Here is a 17,898-nt window from a genome sequence, read left to right as displayed (position 1 = left end):
CATGCAAACTCCACACAGAAAGAACCTGGGCCGCTCCACCTGGGGATCGAACCCAGGACCTTCTTGCTTTAAGTGATCCAATCATGCACATTTAACATTTTTTTAAATGAGCTTTTATTTGATTGTGTGGCACGTTCATTAGATGCCTTACTGATGGCCTGAATTAAAAAAATACTTGTTACAACAGGGCAGTTGTAGCCTAGTGGTTAAGGAGCTGGAGTAGTAATCAAAAGGTCATCGGTTTATGCCCCACCACTGCCAGGTTGCCACTGTTGGGCCCTCAAGCAAGATCCTTAACCCTCAATTGCTTAGACAATATACCGTCACAGTACTGTAAGTCACTTTAAATAAACGCGTCTGGCAAATGCTAAAAATGTACTCGTAGATATCATTCCCCCTGTTTCACCACTCTCTACCCATGACAGGCACGTTTACTTTCAACCATGAAAAAAAGCAACTGAGAGAAAATGGATTAGATCAAATCAAACTTGTATTATACCATTAAATTATGCGTGCGCCTGCAAAAAATACAGCTCTGAGCTGCACTGTTAATTTAAAAATTTATATAAGCCACTTCAACCAGCTTAACGCATAGCAGAACAGGCTGTAGGTACGAAGCTACTTCACATGATCCCCTGATGCCTACAGCAGTGAAGTACAGCAGTGAGGACTCTAAACATGCCACGTTCCAGCATCATTACTGAAACAAACCTGACATACTGTGTAGGTGTTGCCAAGTGGGCTCTCTTAGAGGGAAAAAATCTGATGATTAGCGGCCGATTCTTTCTGATTTTCAATAGAAAACAAAGCAGGAAGAACGGCTTAAAACAAGATGGATCAGTGGGGACAGAGTGAAATTCCACCTGTAACGACTACATCCCCAAAGAGAGCCTTCTGGGTCAGGAATAAATTGTGAGAAATTACTTGGCACAGTAAACACACACACACACACACCTAATCATTACCTCCATCATGACTCCCTGAGGTAAGATTATGGCCACCTGTGTCTGGATTACGACTGTGAATTCACATTGTTAAGAGGTCTATAAAGTGACCTTACTAACAGCGCTGAGTGATCTGCAAGTAAAGACGTGACCTATGCAGCTGTGTTTACACTGCTGTGAAAAAGTATTTGCCCCCTCACCTGATTTCTCCTATTTTTTGCTAATTTGGCACACTTAAATGTTTCAGATATTCTATCAAATTTTAATATAACATAGAGATATCACAAGTAAACACAAAAGGCCGCTTTTAAATGATCAATCTATGTACTAAGGATAATATTACACACGTTTGTACAGTATATATACTGTTTATACACAATATATTGTCCTGTACACTACAATATAGTTCGAATTTGTCCTACTATTGTAGAGTATACTCACCGATCAGCCATAACATTAAAACCACCTCCTTATTTCTACACTCACTGTCCATTTTATCAGCTTCACTTACCATATTGAAGCACTTTGTAGTTCTACAATTACTGACTGTAGTCCATCTGTTTCTCTACATACTGTTTTAGCCTGCCTTCACCCTGTTCTTCAATGGTCAGGACCCCCACAGAGCAGGTATTATTTAGGTGGTGGATCATTCTCAGCACTGCAGTGACACTGACATGGTGGTGGTGTGTTAGTGTGTGTTGTGCTGGTATGAGTGGATCAGACACAGCAGTGCTGCTGGAGTTTTTAAACACCATGCCCACTCACTGTCCACTCTATTAGACATTCCTACCTAGTTGGTCCACTTTGTAGATGTAAAGTCAGAGACGATCGCTCATCTATTGCTGCTGTTTGAGTTGGTCATCTTCTAGACCTTCATCAGTGGTCACAGGCTCACAGGCCCACGGGGCGCTGTTGGCTGGATATTTTTGGTTGGTGGACTATTCTCAGTCCAGCAGGGACAATGAAGTCTTTAAAAACTCTGTCTGCTTCAAGTCAGGACTTTGCCTTACAGTACTGTGACAGTATACTTTCTAAGCAATTAAGGGTTGAGGCCTTGCTCAAGGGCCCAACAGTGGAACCTGACAGTAGTGGGGCTTAAACCAGTGACCTTTCGATTACTAGTCCAGTACCTTAACCGCTAGGCTACAACTGTCATTACAACTGCCTAAACAGTTTTTTTTTTCTGCTTCATCCATGAAAACTGCTAAGGGGGATTGTGTGGTGCAACTGAATCTCAGCTATGCTATGTGTCGGTTGAGCGTCTGCATGGACGATGGGAATGGGGGTGGCCGAAACAGCCTAGTCATTGAGAGGTACACTTGTCAGTATTCTCATAATGCTGGTCCCAAACCCAGATTAAAACAGGAGGGCTGTATCATAATGGGCATAAAAAAATTGTGCCAGGTCTGGTATGCAGACCAGATCCGCTGTGGTGACCCCTTAAATAGAGGAGCAAGAAACTGAACTGAACAAGAAAGATATTCCATTAAAACTGTGACAAGTAAAGCTCTTAAGACATAAGTCCTGGTTGAAATCATATCTAACTGATAGGCGTCATTTTATTTGTTTCATGAATCATGTATCGGACATGGTGTCCCTCAGGGTTCTGTCCTTGGACCGCTCCTATTTATCATATACATTCTCCCCCTTGGCAATATTTTTCGTCATTACGGATTGCATTTTCATTGCTACACTTTCATTGATGACACCCAGGTTTATCTCAGCTTTAAACCCTCTGATGCTTTTCCACCCATTCCCCTAACTAGGTGTCTCCACGAGCTGAGCTGAACTGGCTTCGAGCAAACTTTCTACTTCTGAATGCACACAAAACTGAGTTTCTGTTCACTGGCACAAAGTCTGTTGTCTCCTCTCTTTCTAACTTGGTTCTTTCTATAAATGACATCAATGTCAAATCTTCAGTCACTGTATGCAATCCTGGTGTCCTATTTGATTCTCCTCTCGAACCATACATAAAATCTCTATCCAGGTCTGCTTTCATTCCATCTCCATAATAATGCTTGTATTTGCCCTCTAATGTCCTCCAGGGCAGCTGAGACACTGGTCCACGCTTTTGTGACTTCTCGGCTGGACTATTGCACCTCTCTGCTCTATGGACTTCCCTCCAAGTCACTGCACCCCCTACAAATAGTTAAAAGTTCTGCTGCTCTGATTCCTACTCATACAAAGAAATCTGATCACATCACCCCGTCCTTGAGCAGCTTCATTGGCTGCCCATTAATAAGTATATACAATATAACATTTTGCTGCTCACATTTAAGTCATTTCATGGTTTAGGTCCTGTTTATTTGTCGGACCCTCTTAAGTGCTACACTCCATCCCAGAATTTAAGGTCATCAGATGCTGGTCTCCTGGTTGTTCCCAGGTTGAGGCTGAGTACTATGGGCGGTCGTTCTTTTAGTGTTGCTGCCCCTTCTTTATATAACTCTCTTCCTTCCTCTCTATGTTCCACTTCCTTTCTCTCTGAATTTAAAGCTCTCCTGAAGACTCACCTTTATTTCTCAACATTTTCTCACTTCATCTTCTGCTATTTCTGTGTGATTGTTACTTTTGTATGTAAAGTGACCTTGGGTTTTGTGAAAGGCGCTATATAAGTGTAACTTATTATTATTATTATTATTATTAACACATATGACCTAACCGTTGTCCCAAAATCCAATATAGGGTGCCTAAAAAGTAATTACGAAAGCTTGTAAAGCCAGAATGAATTTAGAAATTAGACGTTACGTTTAGCTAAACTGCTAATTTAACTAAATTGCAAACCGAACCACATCGAGAGACCGTTTCCTTGCTAAATCTCAGCATAACCATGTTTGCTTTATACAGCTAAAGACCATGCAAGCGTCAGTCATAATGAAACAGGAATGAGCTGCCACAAAGTTGGAATTATATCATTTGTTATATATAATTAATTTTACACATACACCTATCAGGCATAAGATTATGACTAATATAGTGTTGGTCCCCCCTTTTGCTGCCAAAACAGCCCTGACCAGTCAAGGCATGGACCCCTGAAGTTGTGCTGTGGTATCTGTGCCAAAACATTATCAGCAGATCCTTTAACTCCTGTAAGTTGTGATGTAGGTCAGACTTGTTTGTCCAGCACATCCCACAGATGCTCGATTGGATTGAGATCTGGGGAATTTGGAAGCCAAGTCAACACCTCAAACTGGTTGTTGTGCTCCTCAAACCATTCCTGAAGCATTTTTGCTTTGTGGCAAGGCGCATTATCCTGCAGAAAGAGGCTACAGCCATTAAGGAAAACCGTTTCCTTGAAATAGTGTACATGGTCTGCAACAATGCTTAGATAGGTGGTACGTGTCAAAGTAACATCCACATGGATGGCAGGACCCAAGGTTTCCCAGCAGACACTGACTTCGCCGGCTTGCCTTCTTATTATAGTGCATCCTGGTGCCGTGTGTTCCCCAGGTAAGTGATGCACAGGCACCCGGCCATCCACGTGATGTAAAAAAAAACATGATTCTTTAGATCAGGCCACCTTCTTCCATTGCTCCAGTGCAGTGCAGTTCACCCGTCAGTGGTCATAACGTTATGCCTGGTTTGGAATGTTTGTTGCTAAAAGAAGTTGTGAGTGGTTTCCACAAAGATTTGGTCGTATACCATCAGTTTACACCTTATAGGCAAAATAAAATAGCTAGAAGGCAAGAAAAAACCTTTGCTTATTCATGTAATAAGATATTTTAACATTGTTTGTTTTTTGACCAGACAGCCCAGTAGTTTTCCCAATTCAGCTCGGTGGGAGAGAGGTCCATATCTGCAAGTGCAGCTCCATATAACGCCTCTGCTGCCCATACACATCCGTTCCACATTCTCTTCATGAAAACACTCCATTACTGCTGCCAGATTCTATAAAGATTTTCATTTTTATTCCTCCTAAATTCATTTTCTCCTCCTGTACGAGATCTATTTAACTATAGGGAAATGAGAAGGCGAGATGCGAGACGCTTGTCTTTCTCCTCGTCCTTTTCTCTCAATCAGGATCACAATTCATCTTAACACCTCCACAGGCAACGTGAGCCCTGATTCAATAACAACACATTTCCAGTTGACACAGTGTCCCATTATCTAAAGTGGCTGTTAACAAGACGTGAACTCGCTGTACTTGGATCAAGTAAAAATGTTAATCCTAGAACTAGAAGTTTACTGGTTCAGTAACAAAAAAAACCTACTCTTTAGGGAGCACTTAAAACACTCGCAGCTTGGGTCGCTCAGGTGGGCAGCAGTAAAAACACACGCTGGAATCAGAGCTGGGATCTCGAATACATCGTATCGAATCTCAGCTCTGCCTGCCGACTAAGGCTGAGCGGCCACATGAACAACGATTGGCCTGTTGTTCAGGTATGAGCGGGACTAAGCCGGATGGGGTCTCTCTCCCATGACTGGTGCAATTACAACCTCTGCTGGCTGGCTGATTGATGGCACCTGCACAGAGATGAGAAAAGAGTGCTCTCAGGGTGTGTCTCTCCGTACACAATGCTAAGCTGCACTGCACTCGTCAAAGCGTAGGTGATAAGATGCATACGGCATGCTGCCCACGTGTCGGAGGGGGCGTGGGTTAGCTTCGTTCTCCTCAATCAGAGCAGAGATCGGCATTAGTGGAGAGGAAGCATGACGCAATCGGGCAATTGGACTCGCTAAAGGGGAGAAAAAGCATTAAAAAAAACACTTGCAGCTTTTTCATAATCAGTAAACACAGCAGTGTTTAAAGATAAAGACACTTCAGAGCATGTAGCTGCTGCAGGTGCCGTGTGACCCTAATTTTCCATCGTTTGACCCCGATGGAGTAATGTTTATTCTAGCATAGTATTCCGAGCAAAAAATGTAAGGTTATCTGTGTGTCGGCTCCCTGTGCAAGCAGATTACCGTCAAGAGGCTCGTGTCTTTCATTCTGTCAACAAGCAAAGAACAAATGCTGCTGGAAAACGCTCGGCTGTCAGCGAGTCTTCCGCTAGTCTGCCACTCCGCACTCGAACACGGCCAATCATGTAAAAGCACACGGTAAAAGGTGATCATTATCGTTTACTCCTGCCTGAACCAGGCGTCACGCTGTGGCATTTCAGCTAGTGACAACAATCCACAACTGGTGCAGAAAGAAATGTGGGAAGTCGACGACAAAAATAAGACACCACGTTTAATAAGTACAGAGAGGAACTGTAATTTTAGTATGTACGTATCTTCAAATAAATCTTTAAAGTCTGATGGCTTTAGCACTGTTTAAGATGGATAGATGCCTGTGCATGCTTTCTCCAGACCTGAGTTTGAGGTTTTAACATTTTTATAAAGTAAAAAAAGATTTTGGATAGAATCTAACATCTGAACTTTGAATTGAATTAAATTTTCCAGTAGTGAGATTATAGTCAATCATTTATTATGTGTCTGTCTGAAAACGTAGTGAGCTGCCTTGCTCTCTACTGCTTAAAAAAATAACATATACATACACCGATCAGCGATAACATTAAAACCACCTCCTTGTTTCTACACTCACTGTCCATTTTATCAGCTCCACTCAGAAGCACTTTGTAGTTCTACAATTACTGACTGTAGTCCATCTGTTTCTCTACATACTTTTTAGCCCCCTCTCATGCTGTTCTTCAATGGTCAGGACCCCCAGGTCAGGTATTATTTGGGTGGTGGGTCATTCTCAGCACTGCAGTGACACTGACATGGTGGTGGTGTGTTAGTGTGTGTTGTGCTGGTATGAGTGGATCAGACACAGCAATGTTGATGGAGTTTTTAAACACCTCACTGTCCTTGCTGGACTGAGAATAGTCCACCAACCTAAAATATCCAGCCAACAGCGCCCCATGGGCAGCGTCCTGTGACCACTGATGAAGGTCTAGAAGATGACCAACTCAAACAGCAGCAATAGATGAGCGATCGTCTCTGACCTTATATCTACAAGGTGGACCAACTAGGTAGGAGTGTCTAATAGAGTGGACAGTGAGTGGACACGGTGTTTAAAAACTCCAGTTTGCTGTGTCTGATCCACTCAAACCAGCACAACACACACTAACACACCACCACCATGTCAGTGTCACTGCAGTGCTGAGAATGATCCACCACCTAAATAATACCTGCTCTGTGGTGGTCCTGTGGGGGTCCTGACCATTAAAGAACAGCATGAAATGGGGCTAACAAAGCATGCAGAGAAACATATGGACTACAGTCAGTAATTGTAGAACTACAAAGTGCTTCTATATGGTAAATGGAGCTGATAAAATGGACAGTGAGTGTAGAAACCAGGAGGTGGTTTTAATGTTATGGCTGATCAGTGTATGAACCCAAGGCTGCTCTAGAAAAAAAAAAGCTCACTTTGAGAGGCTCTAAGAAGCACTTAGAGATTTGGCTGTAGCAATAAGCATGCTTCAGTTTTGCTAGGTTTGCTGTAATTAATCACAGATGAGATAATTCATACTGGATAAAGCGTTTATTCAATTTTCTCAAATTACCACAGACAGCATGGACTGACGTGTCAGAGTTACAACAGTGGTGCAAACTCATTAACAACAACACCAGGCTGTGCAGGCCGTCGTTTCATTACCAGGTTTATTTGTTACATTAATGCGAGGTCCATTAGGACGCGGCCACTATTACTGAAAGAGCTCACTGCTGCAAAATAAAGTAAATGGCTCCAAAAGCACAATTTTTCTGTAGTGCTGCATAATAGGGCTCATTATTGAAATAAAAACATTTATACAGTAAATGATTCATTAAAATACCTGTACAGTTTACACTAATGACCCAAAACAGTCTGTCCAGTCCCAAAATGCAGTCAGATGTCTTATGGAGTCCATAAATTGCATTTAATTGTTGTGTTTTTATGTGCACTATAAAGGGTACAACAGTTAAAGCGTCTATACTTTATATCAGGGGTGTGAAATTCATTTCACCGAGGGCCACATCTGCATTATGGTGGCCCTCAAAGGGCCGATTGTAACGTACCTGCTGTGATTGCAGTCTGTCTTTAAGGTCTTGGACAATTTGTTGTTTTTCTTGGAGGCTAAATTCTGTGTTTGATGTCAAAATGCCAAATTTATATTGTATATTTATAATGTATATTTATAATGTATATCTACATTTATATTGTACTCCTTTACCACAGACACGGCCTCATAACACAAGAGACGTACCGGTTTTTCTTGAAGCACAATCTTGTTTTCACTTTCCATCTTTCACTAAATTTCCTCCTTCTGCTGTAATTTTCTCTTCTTGTACATTTTGGGATTATTTGTAAATTTTTCTCAACATCACTTGTTGGAAAACCATCTCAGTTAAACGCTGATGTGGAAACACTGCCATCTAGTGGTGGGATGCGGTCACTTTGCGGGTCACAAAATCGGCATGCATTGTGGGAGATGCAGTTTATGTACGATTTTACACTGTATTTTAAGACAATCAAACGTCTTTTAAGCCGGATTTGGCTTGCGGGCCTCGAGTTTGACACATGTGCTTTATATATCGCACTAGGTAATCTAGCAAGTCAGTCAGTGCCAAACATAAATATATAGGAACTGTGATTAATTCTACATGTACAGTTCGGTTTGATTTGGAAAGTATTTAGACCTCCCTGACTCTTTAAATGCTTTGTGTCGTGGATTTGATTTTTAACGATTATACTGTATTGTCCATTTAACCTACAGTATTTTTTTTTTTAAATAAAAGAAAGATTAACAACTGTATACTACTATTTACTAAAGTATTCAGACCCTTCATTAAATACAATGTTGAAGCCCTTTTGGCAACAATTACAGGTGCAAGTCTTCTTGAAAATGCCACTTCAAGCTTTCCACATCTGGATTTAGGCAGTTTATCCCGTTCTTCATGGCAGATCCACCAAAGCTGTGCAAGACTATGGAAACACTAATAGTCTTAGAAATTGTTTAATATTCTGGCCTTGATGTATGCCTTGTTACAATTTGATTGTTAAGATTCAAAGGTAGTTTGTTGGACTTCAATGTTTGTTTTTTATCTTGACCCAGGTCTGTACCTTTCTAACCTATATCCAGTCAATACAAATTACAACAGGTAAACTACAACTAAATTCTAGACATAAAGAAGTATTAAGGCCACTCAGGTGGCGAAGCGGTAAAACACGCTAGCACACCAGAGCTGACATTTCGAACTTGTCGGTTCAGAACTCAGCTCTGTCACCCAGCTGGGCTTGGCGGCTACATGAACAACAATTGGCTTGCTGTTCATAGGGTAGGATAAGCCGGATAGCACAAAGCTGATCCACATATGAACTCGCCTCATGCAGGTAATAAGATGCAGTCGGCTACTGCACACGTGTCAGAGGGGGCATGTGACAGTCTTGCTCTCCTCAATCGGGGCGGGGGTCAGCACCAGTAGAGAGGAAGCGTAACGCAATTGGGTAAAAAATTGGACGCGCTAAAAATCAGGAGAAAAAGGGAGAAAATGCATTAAAAAAATAACAGTATTAGATAATAATAGTATTAAATAATAGTATTAAAGCAAACAGAATGCACCTGAGAGCTATTTATTTTTGCTAAAGCAAAGGGTCTGATCATGTGTGTACAACATTTTAAGAAATAAAAAAGAAAAGATAATTAGCACAATCTTTAATAACATTCCCACAGATGATAACAGATAGATCAGGGGTGTCCATACTACGGCCTGTTACCATTTTTGAAACGGTTTGCGAAATAAAGTGACATAAAATTTAAATATAAAATAAAATTTAAGTTTATTGAAACTTGGTTGTCCCACTATTAAGCAGTTTTTATTTTTTTTTAAATTGCTTGAACTGCTTGAACTCTAGGTGTCGCTCTCACATAAAACAAATCTAAAACTCTACTATTCTTCTTTCCCCCGACTCAAAACATTAATGTTACACCTACATTAACGTTCCTGAGTTTTTGGATAAAAGCGAAGGCTTTAATGAAATGAAAACTATACCTGAACGCAGAAGATTTTAGATGCGCTGCAGTTCAGAGGGAAGTGGGTATGTTTAATTTAAAGAAGTATAATAATCATTTGTTTAATTACAAAAGAGTCTGTTGGCTGTGTTTGCATTTTTTACTTAATCTGGACCCCAACAAGAAAAGTTTGGATACCTCTGATGTAGATTAAAATGAAAATGATTGCCATTCTGAATAAAGTCCACAACACAATATAATGCAAAAAAGTCTGGGGTCTGAATACAGTGGTACTTTGTAACTCAACGTCCCCTAAACTCAAAATCTTTAAACCCAATGCCCTTTGTACCCTTAAACTCAACGTGTCCAGTTTGTTTTTTAAAAATTTATTTATTTAATTTTAAATTAACAATGAACAGCTACATTGTTCAGCGTTCGGCTTGAGCGGTGCAGTAAAATGTCATAAAAGTGTGAATATGAGCCGAATTTGCATTTGTGTGGAATAATCATCAAATCCTGTCTGAAAGCTCCACATGTATCTGTGTTTATCTGGATTTTCCTCACTGTTTCACTTTTAAACTTGTTTTACAGCTCGAGGTTCTGAAAATTGTAAAAATCAGCTTTTTATTTCAGTGTTTTTATATTATATTTGTGTTATTTTCAGTGTATAAATGTCAAAAACAACCCAATTATTTTACATGAGCCTAAAATATATGCAGATCCACGGGACCATGGAACACATTAACAGGTTTCCCAAACATCCTTATGGGAAAAAAATACCTTGAAAATCAACGTCTTTAAAACTCCCAGAACCAAATGAAGTTGAGTTTCAAGGTACTACTGTACTGTTAAGTCTTTTAAGTAAACATGCAGGTCATGTTGGCATTCCCCCCCCCCCCCCCCCCCATACATAAAACATACAAGAGCTCAGGTGCAACCCAAATCAACAAAATAAACCACTAACAGCCCTTGTCTTGCCCACAGATATATTTTACTGTTTTGATGCTATATGCTATTTTAACCTTTGAACTATGTGACTGTCCATCATTTTAAAGTGGACAGGTCAATTTTAAGACAATCAGGTCAATGTCTTTTTTCAGGTATCATAATACTGAAAACAAAATGTCAAAGCATTCGCAGTGCTTTACACAAATGGATTAGACTTCCGTCTTCACATTGCTTAGTATTTCAGCCAAGCCGAGTACAGACAAGGGACAAGCCACATTCTGTGGACAGGTTGGTAAACGTCAAGGACTCTTCATACCAGAGGACATGAAGGATATGGTGTCTGGTATTGACCAACAGAAGAGCTACAGTGGCTCAAATTCCAGATCATTTTAATCCTGGTGATGAGGTGAATGTGTCTTTAAACACAGTGCATCAGACCCTTCTGTGTATGGAGCTGCATAGCAGACTAGCTCCTGTCCACCATCAAAAGCACCTACAATAATCATGCAGGCATCAGAACTGGACGTCAGATAATGGAAGAAAGTCGACTGGTCAGACATCCAATTTTCTCCAAGGTTATGTGAACGGCTGGACATGGGTGCCATGTTTATTTTGAAAAGAGATGGCACCAGAACACACAGTAGAATGATCCACTTCGCAAACTAACAGTTCAAGAACTTGAAGAATCGATAGTCTTGTGCAATCCATGTCTCAGCAGATATGGTCAGAGCTGTTTCGAGAGCATATTATATGGGTGGTCCTAATGTTTTGGCTAATTAGTATTTAATCAGCATAACAATTGGGTGGGTAGCACTGTCACCTGACAGCAAGAAGGTCCTGGGATCGATTCCCAGCTGGAGTCAGGGTCCCTTCTGTGTGGAGTTTGCATGTTCTCCCTGTGTCTGCAGGGGTTTCCTCCAGGAGCTCCGGTTTCCTCCCACATTACAAAGACATTAAGTGAGTGTAATTGGGGATACTAAAATTGGCCCCAAGGGTAAATGTGTGCGAGTGGTTGTGTGTGTGTGTGTGTGTGTTTGCCCTGTAATGGACTGGCGCCCTGTCCAGGGTGTTTCTAACCTTTTGTCCAGTGAATTAAACCCTACTGTGACCCTGAGTAGGATGAAACATTGGTAAAAAAAGACAGTAAATGAATGAATGAATTTTAAGTAAGTACTTTTTATGAGACTGACCATGCCACTTCCTTCAAACAAAAGGTCAGATCTTATCCTTTCCATTGAAGCACAAGCTCAGATGTCTTTGCACATATGGACTGAAAGCTTGTTTAATACATCTGCATTGTCACTTTTTATTTATTTAATAGGATTTTAACGTCGTGTTTTACACATTTTGATTACATTCATGACAGGACAGATAGTTACTCCTTACACATTTACATTTTCGGCATTTAGCAGACTACAAGTATGACTAAACATGATTTTGAGCAATTGAGGGTTGCTCACGGGCCCAACAGTGGCACCTTGACAGTGGTTGGGCTTTAACCACTAACCTTCTGATTAATAGTCCAGTACCTTAACCACTAAGCTATCACTGCCCACCAAGGTTACACAACGTTCATCAGTTCAAGTCTATAATGGACAATTTTGTATCTCCAATTAACCTCACTTGCATGTCTTTGGACTGTGGGAGGAAACAAGAGCTCCTGGAGAAATCCCACAGACACAGGGAGAACATGCAAACTACACAGAAAGGACCTGGACTGCTCCACATGGAGATTGAACCCAAGACCTTCTTGTTGTGAGGCGACAGTGCTACCCACAGAGCCACCGTGCCATTCCCATTCATTCATTCATTTTCTTATCCGCTTATCCAATTAGGGTCACGGGGGTGCTGGAGCCTATCCCAGCTTTTTAATGGGCGCAAGGCACACAGTAACACCCTGGACGGGACGCCAGTCCATCGCAGGGCGCGTGCGCACACACACACACACACACACACACCCACCCATTCAATTATAGGGCAATTCAGTGTCTCCAATTAACCTGACTGCATGTTTTTGGAGCCCCGCCTGGGGATCAAACCCAAGACCTTCTTGCTGTGAGGCGACAGTGCTACCCACCGAGCCACCGTGCCAAACTGAAATGTATGTACATCTTAAGACTTAACATTTCAAACTGCTTTGCTGATTATATAATTAGCATTTAAAAAATGCATGAAATTAATCTGCAAATTTTACCAGAGGTTTCAGACTTTAAACTACACTCTGTGTTTGTATGGTCACTAGATTTTACATCCACCCCAACATCATTAAACATTCACCATGAGCACCACCACACCAGTTCCCCTCTCAGATATACGTAGATAAACATGTAGGTCGTGTTTACTCCACTTTCGGGTCAAGTCGTTTCATGAACAAGCTCCAGCACCAGTGATTTCAGCTTCCATGTAGAAACCATACTAAATAAAACTTAAGGTTGAACAGATACAGCTCCCACAATTCTATTCACCTTTGAAGCGTCTGTGACGCATGTGGGACTCGAAAGCATTTGGAAACTGCAGTGTTTGCCCTCTGAGAGCTGGACCAGTGCAGTCCATGTAAATTTCAATATCATCCTGCACACACTGAGTACACACAGACTTGAGCAACAAAGTGGGAAAGTAAATCATCTGCAAACAGCACTCGGAGCAAAAACGCCGAGAGTGAGAACAAGCACGGCAAGAGAAGAAAGAGTCGAGAGACCTAGAACGAGTCGTGGAGCAAGAGAAGCGAACACAGAGTACAAGAGTGTGTGGGTGTGTGTGAGACACAGAATAAACGAAGGACATTCGATAAAAGAGGAAGATTAGTGAGTAGGTGACTCACCGGCTGCCGTGGCTCCTCGTGCCAGACTGTCTGACCCTATCCCTGCCATCTCGCAATTCCCAACGATCCCAACGGTGCGCCGGTGCCGTCCAGATTTCCCAGGATCTTCACTGCACCAATCCCACAGAGAAGAGGTCCACTCAGAATATTCTCTCTGCCGGCATGGAGAGTGAGGTGTGCAGGAAAATGGATGCACAGAGGGGCTGAAGGGGAAGGGAGGGGTCCGGGAGCGAGGGAAGAGGGACGACGGAGGGAAGAACGATGAAGAGAATTAGGAGATGAGGTGGAGGAGAATTGGTGTTATGTACACTCTGCCGCTCTATCCATCAATCTCTCTCTCGTCAGTGAGGCAGTCTGAATACACTGCGCCGACTCTCGCGTTTCCCTCTCTACCTTCTTCTGCTCTCTCTCCTCTCTTACTTGTGTTCTCCTCCCCTCTGTCATTTCTCTCTTTTCTGGCTCTTGCTTTTTTCAGAAAGGAAAATAATTAGTGGAGTCTGAACACTGAGCTCTGCGGTACAGTAGGTGAGCCTGGTGCACTGGCAGAGACTTTTTTTCTTACCCAAAAGAAACTCAAAAAGGAATAAAACAGAAAGGAATGAATAGCAAGAGGGGAAAAATAAATCCTAATTAATTCTCTTACGAGACTTCTGGGGAAAACTTAAGGCAGGGATTAACTGGGCAAAATCTTTGCACAAATTAAATATGGGACGTGGTAAAACAATGCTGCACCAAAGTGCAAATATACTGGAATAAAAAAAGACCATAAAGATAAAAAAATAATCTACAACCCCAAATCAGAAAAAGTTGGGACAGTATAAAAAATGCAAATAAAATAAAAACACAGTGTTCCTTACATTTACTTTGACTTTTATTTTATTGCAGACAGGATGAACCTGAGATATTTCATGTTTTGTCTGGTCAACTTTATTTCATTTATTAATAAACATCTATTCCTGCATTTCAGACCTGCAACACATTCCAAAAAAAGTTGGGACGAGGGCAATTTAGGGCTAGTAATAAGGTGAAAAAACTAAATTATGTGATTCCAAACAGGTGATGTGAACAGGTGATTGTAATCATGGTTTGGGACAAAAGCAGCATCCAGGAAAGGCTGAGTCTCTGATGAGTAAAGATAATCAGAGGATCCAGTTTATCAACAAATGTGTGAGAAAATGTTTGATATGTTTAAAAACAATGAACCTTAAAGAAATATTGGAAGGGATTTGCATATTTCTCCCTCTACAGTGCATAATATCATTAAACTATTTAAGGAATCGGGAGGAATTTCAGTGCATGAAGGCCAAAGGCTCAAGCTTAAGCTGAACGCTTGTGATCTTCCATCCCTCAGACGGCACTGCATCAAGAACCATCACTCAACAATAGCTGATATAATCACATGGGTGAGGGATTACTTTGGCAAACCTTTGTCAAGCACTACAATACAGAGTTACTGCTCAAATGCCACTAAAAACTTTACTGTGCAAAAAAGAAGCCTTATGTTAACCATGTCCAGAAGCGGCGTCGACTTCTCGGGGCTCTGAGGCATCTAGGATGGACCATCACACAGTGGAAACGTGTATTGTGGTCAGATGAATCAGCATTCCAGGTCTTTTTTTGGAAAAAAATAGACACTGTGTGCTCCGGACCAAAGACGAAAAGGACCATCCATACTGTTATCAGGAACAAGTCCAGAAGCCAGGGTCTGTGATGGGTGGTGTCAGTGCCCTTGGTAAAGGTAATTGACCAAACATGAAATATCTCAGGTTCATCCTGTCTGCAATGACATAAAAGTCAAAGTAAATGTATTTTTGTGTGTTTTTTATTTATTTATTATTATTTGCACTGTCCATGCTGCCCCAACATTTTCAGATTTGGGGTTGTACAAAATATATACAAAAAATACATAAATATACTTAAAATGTGTATTTAAATGTTTTAATCTGTACCACATTTAAACTTTGCCAGAATAAAAAGCATTCTGAGTGTGGCACCAGACTTTAAATCAGTATGCTGCAGACAGGCCAAGTAACTCTATGTGTTATTATTTATTCATGGAAACCTTTCCTTCCTGTTTGATGCATTTTAACTTTAATGGTGCCCATCGTGTAATAAGGTATTGCATTTTTTTATTTAGTTTTTTGCATCCTCCCTAAAATCTATATTCTATGTGAACCTCCACTTTCCACTTTCCACCGCTTATCCAATTAGGGTCACCTCCTTGTTTCTACACTCACTGTCCATTTAATCAGCTCCACTTACCATACAGGACCACTTTGTAGTTCTACAATTACTGACTGTAGTCCATCTGTTTCTCTGCATGCTTTGTTAGCCCCCTTTCATGCTGTTCTTCAATGGTCAGGACCCCCACAGGACCACCACAGAGCAGGTATTATTTGGGTGGTGGGTCATTCTCAGCACTGCAGTGACACTGACATGGTGGTGGTGTGTTAGTGCGTGTTGTGCTGGTATAAGTGGATAAGACACAGCAGCGCTGCTGCAGTTTTCAAACACCCCACTGTCCCTGATGGATATCCAGCCAACAGCACCCCGTGGGCAGCGTCCTGTGAGCACTGATGTAGGTCTAGAAGATGACCAACTTAAACAGCAGCAATAGATGAGCGATCGTCTCTGACTTTACATCTACAAGGTGGACCAACTAGGTAGGAGTGTCTGAGTGGACAGTGAGTGGACACGGTATTTAAAAACTGCAGCAGCGCTGCTGTGTCTGATCCACTCATACCAGCACAACACACACTAACACACCACCACCATGTCAGTGTCACTGCAGTGCGGAGAATGATCCACCACCTAAATTATACCTGCTCTGTGGCAGTCCTGTAGCGGTCCTGACCATTGAAGAACAGGGTGAAAGCAGGCCAAAGAAGTATGCAGAGAAACAGATGGACTACAGTCAGTAATTGTAGAACTACAAAGTGCTTCTATATGGTAGGTGGAGCTGATAAAATGGACAGTGAGTGTAGAAACAAGGAGGTGGTTTTAATGTTATGGCTGATCAGTGTATATTTTTACATTAGACATTGTCTCAAAGCAATTGTACAGATTTTGGGAACTAAGGAACCCTAATGTGCAGGCCGAGGGCAACAGTAGCAAGGACAAAATCCTTAAATATTACAAAGATGAAACCTTAAGAGGAACCAGACTCAACAGGGACCTCCTAGGTTGGCCTTGAGGACTTTTTCTTTTGTTTCAGCTTCTCTCATTTTAGAAGTCGCCACTGCGGATCTGCTTTGCACATAAGACTTGTTTAGCCAGGTCATGTAGTAAGAAAAGTACTTTGTTCTAGCAGCACTCAAGCTGCTGCATTTTGAACCAACTGGAGCTTGTTTATGGATCTATCAGAGCATTCAGTGAGAAGTTATAAACGCATGGATGAGTTTTTCAGCATCATTAAAATAAAGGACTTTTTTTCTTTGGCAATATTACACAGATACAATAAAGCAACTCTAGTAATATAATGTATGCATTAAAGAAAAGGTTTAAATTAACTACAGCCACTTGCAATTTTACAGCTTGTAAACTCTTGTCTAGCACTTTATATTGGTTGACTTAAAGTGCTTCTTTATACCCAGCAGAGACGTTCATTAATCTCACCCGTCTGACTAAGCAGAACTTACAAGTAGGCAACATAGATCATGATCACTGACTGGTAATGTTCACCCCATTATACGAGTCTGTAAAGTTTTTTGTACCAGTGGTATTGGGCAGTGGTAGCTCCGCGGTTAAGGAACTGGACTAGTGATCAGAAGGTTGCTTGTTCAAATCTCACCACTTTGAAAGTGCCTCTGTTGAACCCTTGAGTAAGCCCCTAACTCTGAATTGCTAGTATTGAGTTTCTCCAGTCCACCTCACTTGCATGTCTTTGGACTGTGGGAGGAAACTGGAGCTACTGGAGTAGAACATGCAAACTCCATACAGAAAGGACCTGGACCACTCCAACTGGGAATCGAACCCAGGACCTTCTTGCTTTCAGGCAAAAGTGCCACCATACCGCCCCAGTCACCTTTTATCAATATAATGTTCAAAACCTTAAGACTTAACATTTCAAGTAGTATTCGGTAACAAGTATAAGTACATACAGTGTATCACAAAAGTGAGTACACCCCTCACATTTCTGCAGATATTTAAGTATATCTTTTCATGGGACAACACTGACAAAATGACACTTTGACACAATGAAAAGTAGTCTGTGTGCAGCTTATATAACAGTGTAAATTTATTCTTCCCTCAAAATAACTCAATATACAGC

The 17,898-nt window shown here is 41.3% G+C and overlaps 1 protein-coding gene across 3 annotated transcripts in view; it reads right to left on the bottom strand.

Annotated features, from left to right (window-relative positions):
- The window catches only part of inpp4b (inositol polyphosphate-4-phosphatase type II B), a 422,536-nt gene extending 407,992 nt beyond the window's left edge, over positions 1–14,544 (bottom strand). For 2 of the 3 annotated variants that reach the window (XM_062996234.1, XM_062996232.1), the window contains exon 1: positions 13,629–13,966. In XM_062996234.1, the coding sequence (XP_062852304.1) occupies positions 13,629–13,677 (49 nt within the window). In that variant the 5' untranslated portion in view covers positions 13,678–13,966. Of the gene's footprint in view, positions 1–13,628; positions 13,967–14,485 lie in introns of those variants that run through there. The other variant, XM_062996233.1, reaches the window with a different exon arrangement.
- Between the last annotated feature and the right edge of the window lie 3,354 nt (positions 14,545–17,898).

The sequence above is a fragment of the Trichomycterus rosablanca genome, chromosome 5 (genome assembly GCF_030014385.1).
Source record: "Trichomycterus rosablanca isolate fTriRos1 chromosome 5, fTriRos1.hap1, whole genome shotgun sequence".
Lineage (NCBI taxonomy): Eukaryota > Metazoa > Chordata > Actinopteri > Siluriformes > Trichomycteridae > Trichomycterus > Trichomycterus rosablanca.
Note: the sequence above shows the minus strand (reverse complement) of the source record. Positions and strands in the feature narration are given on the sequence as shown.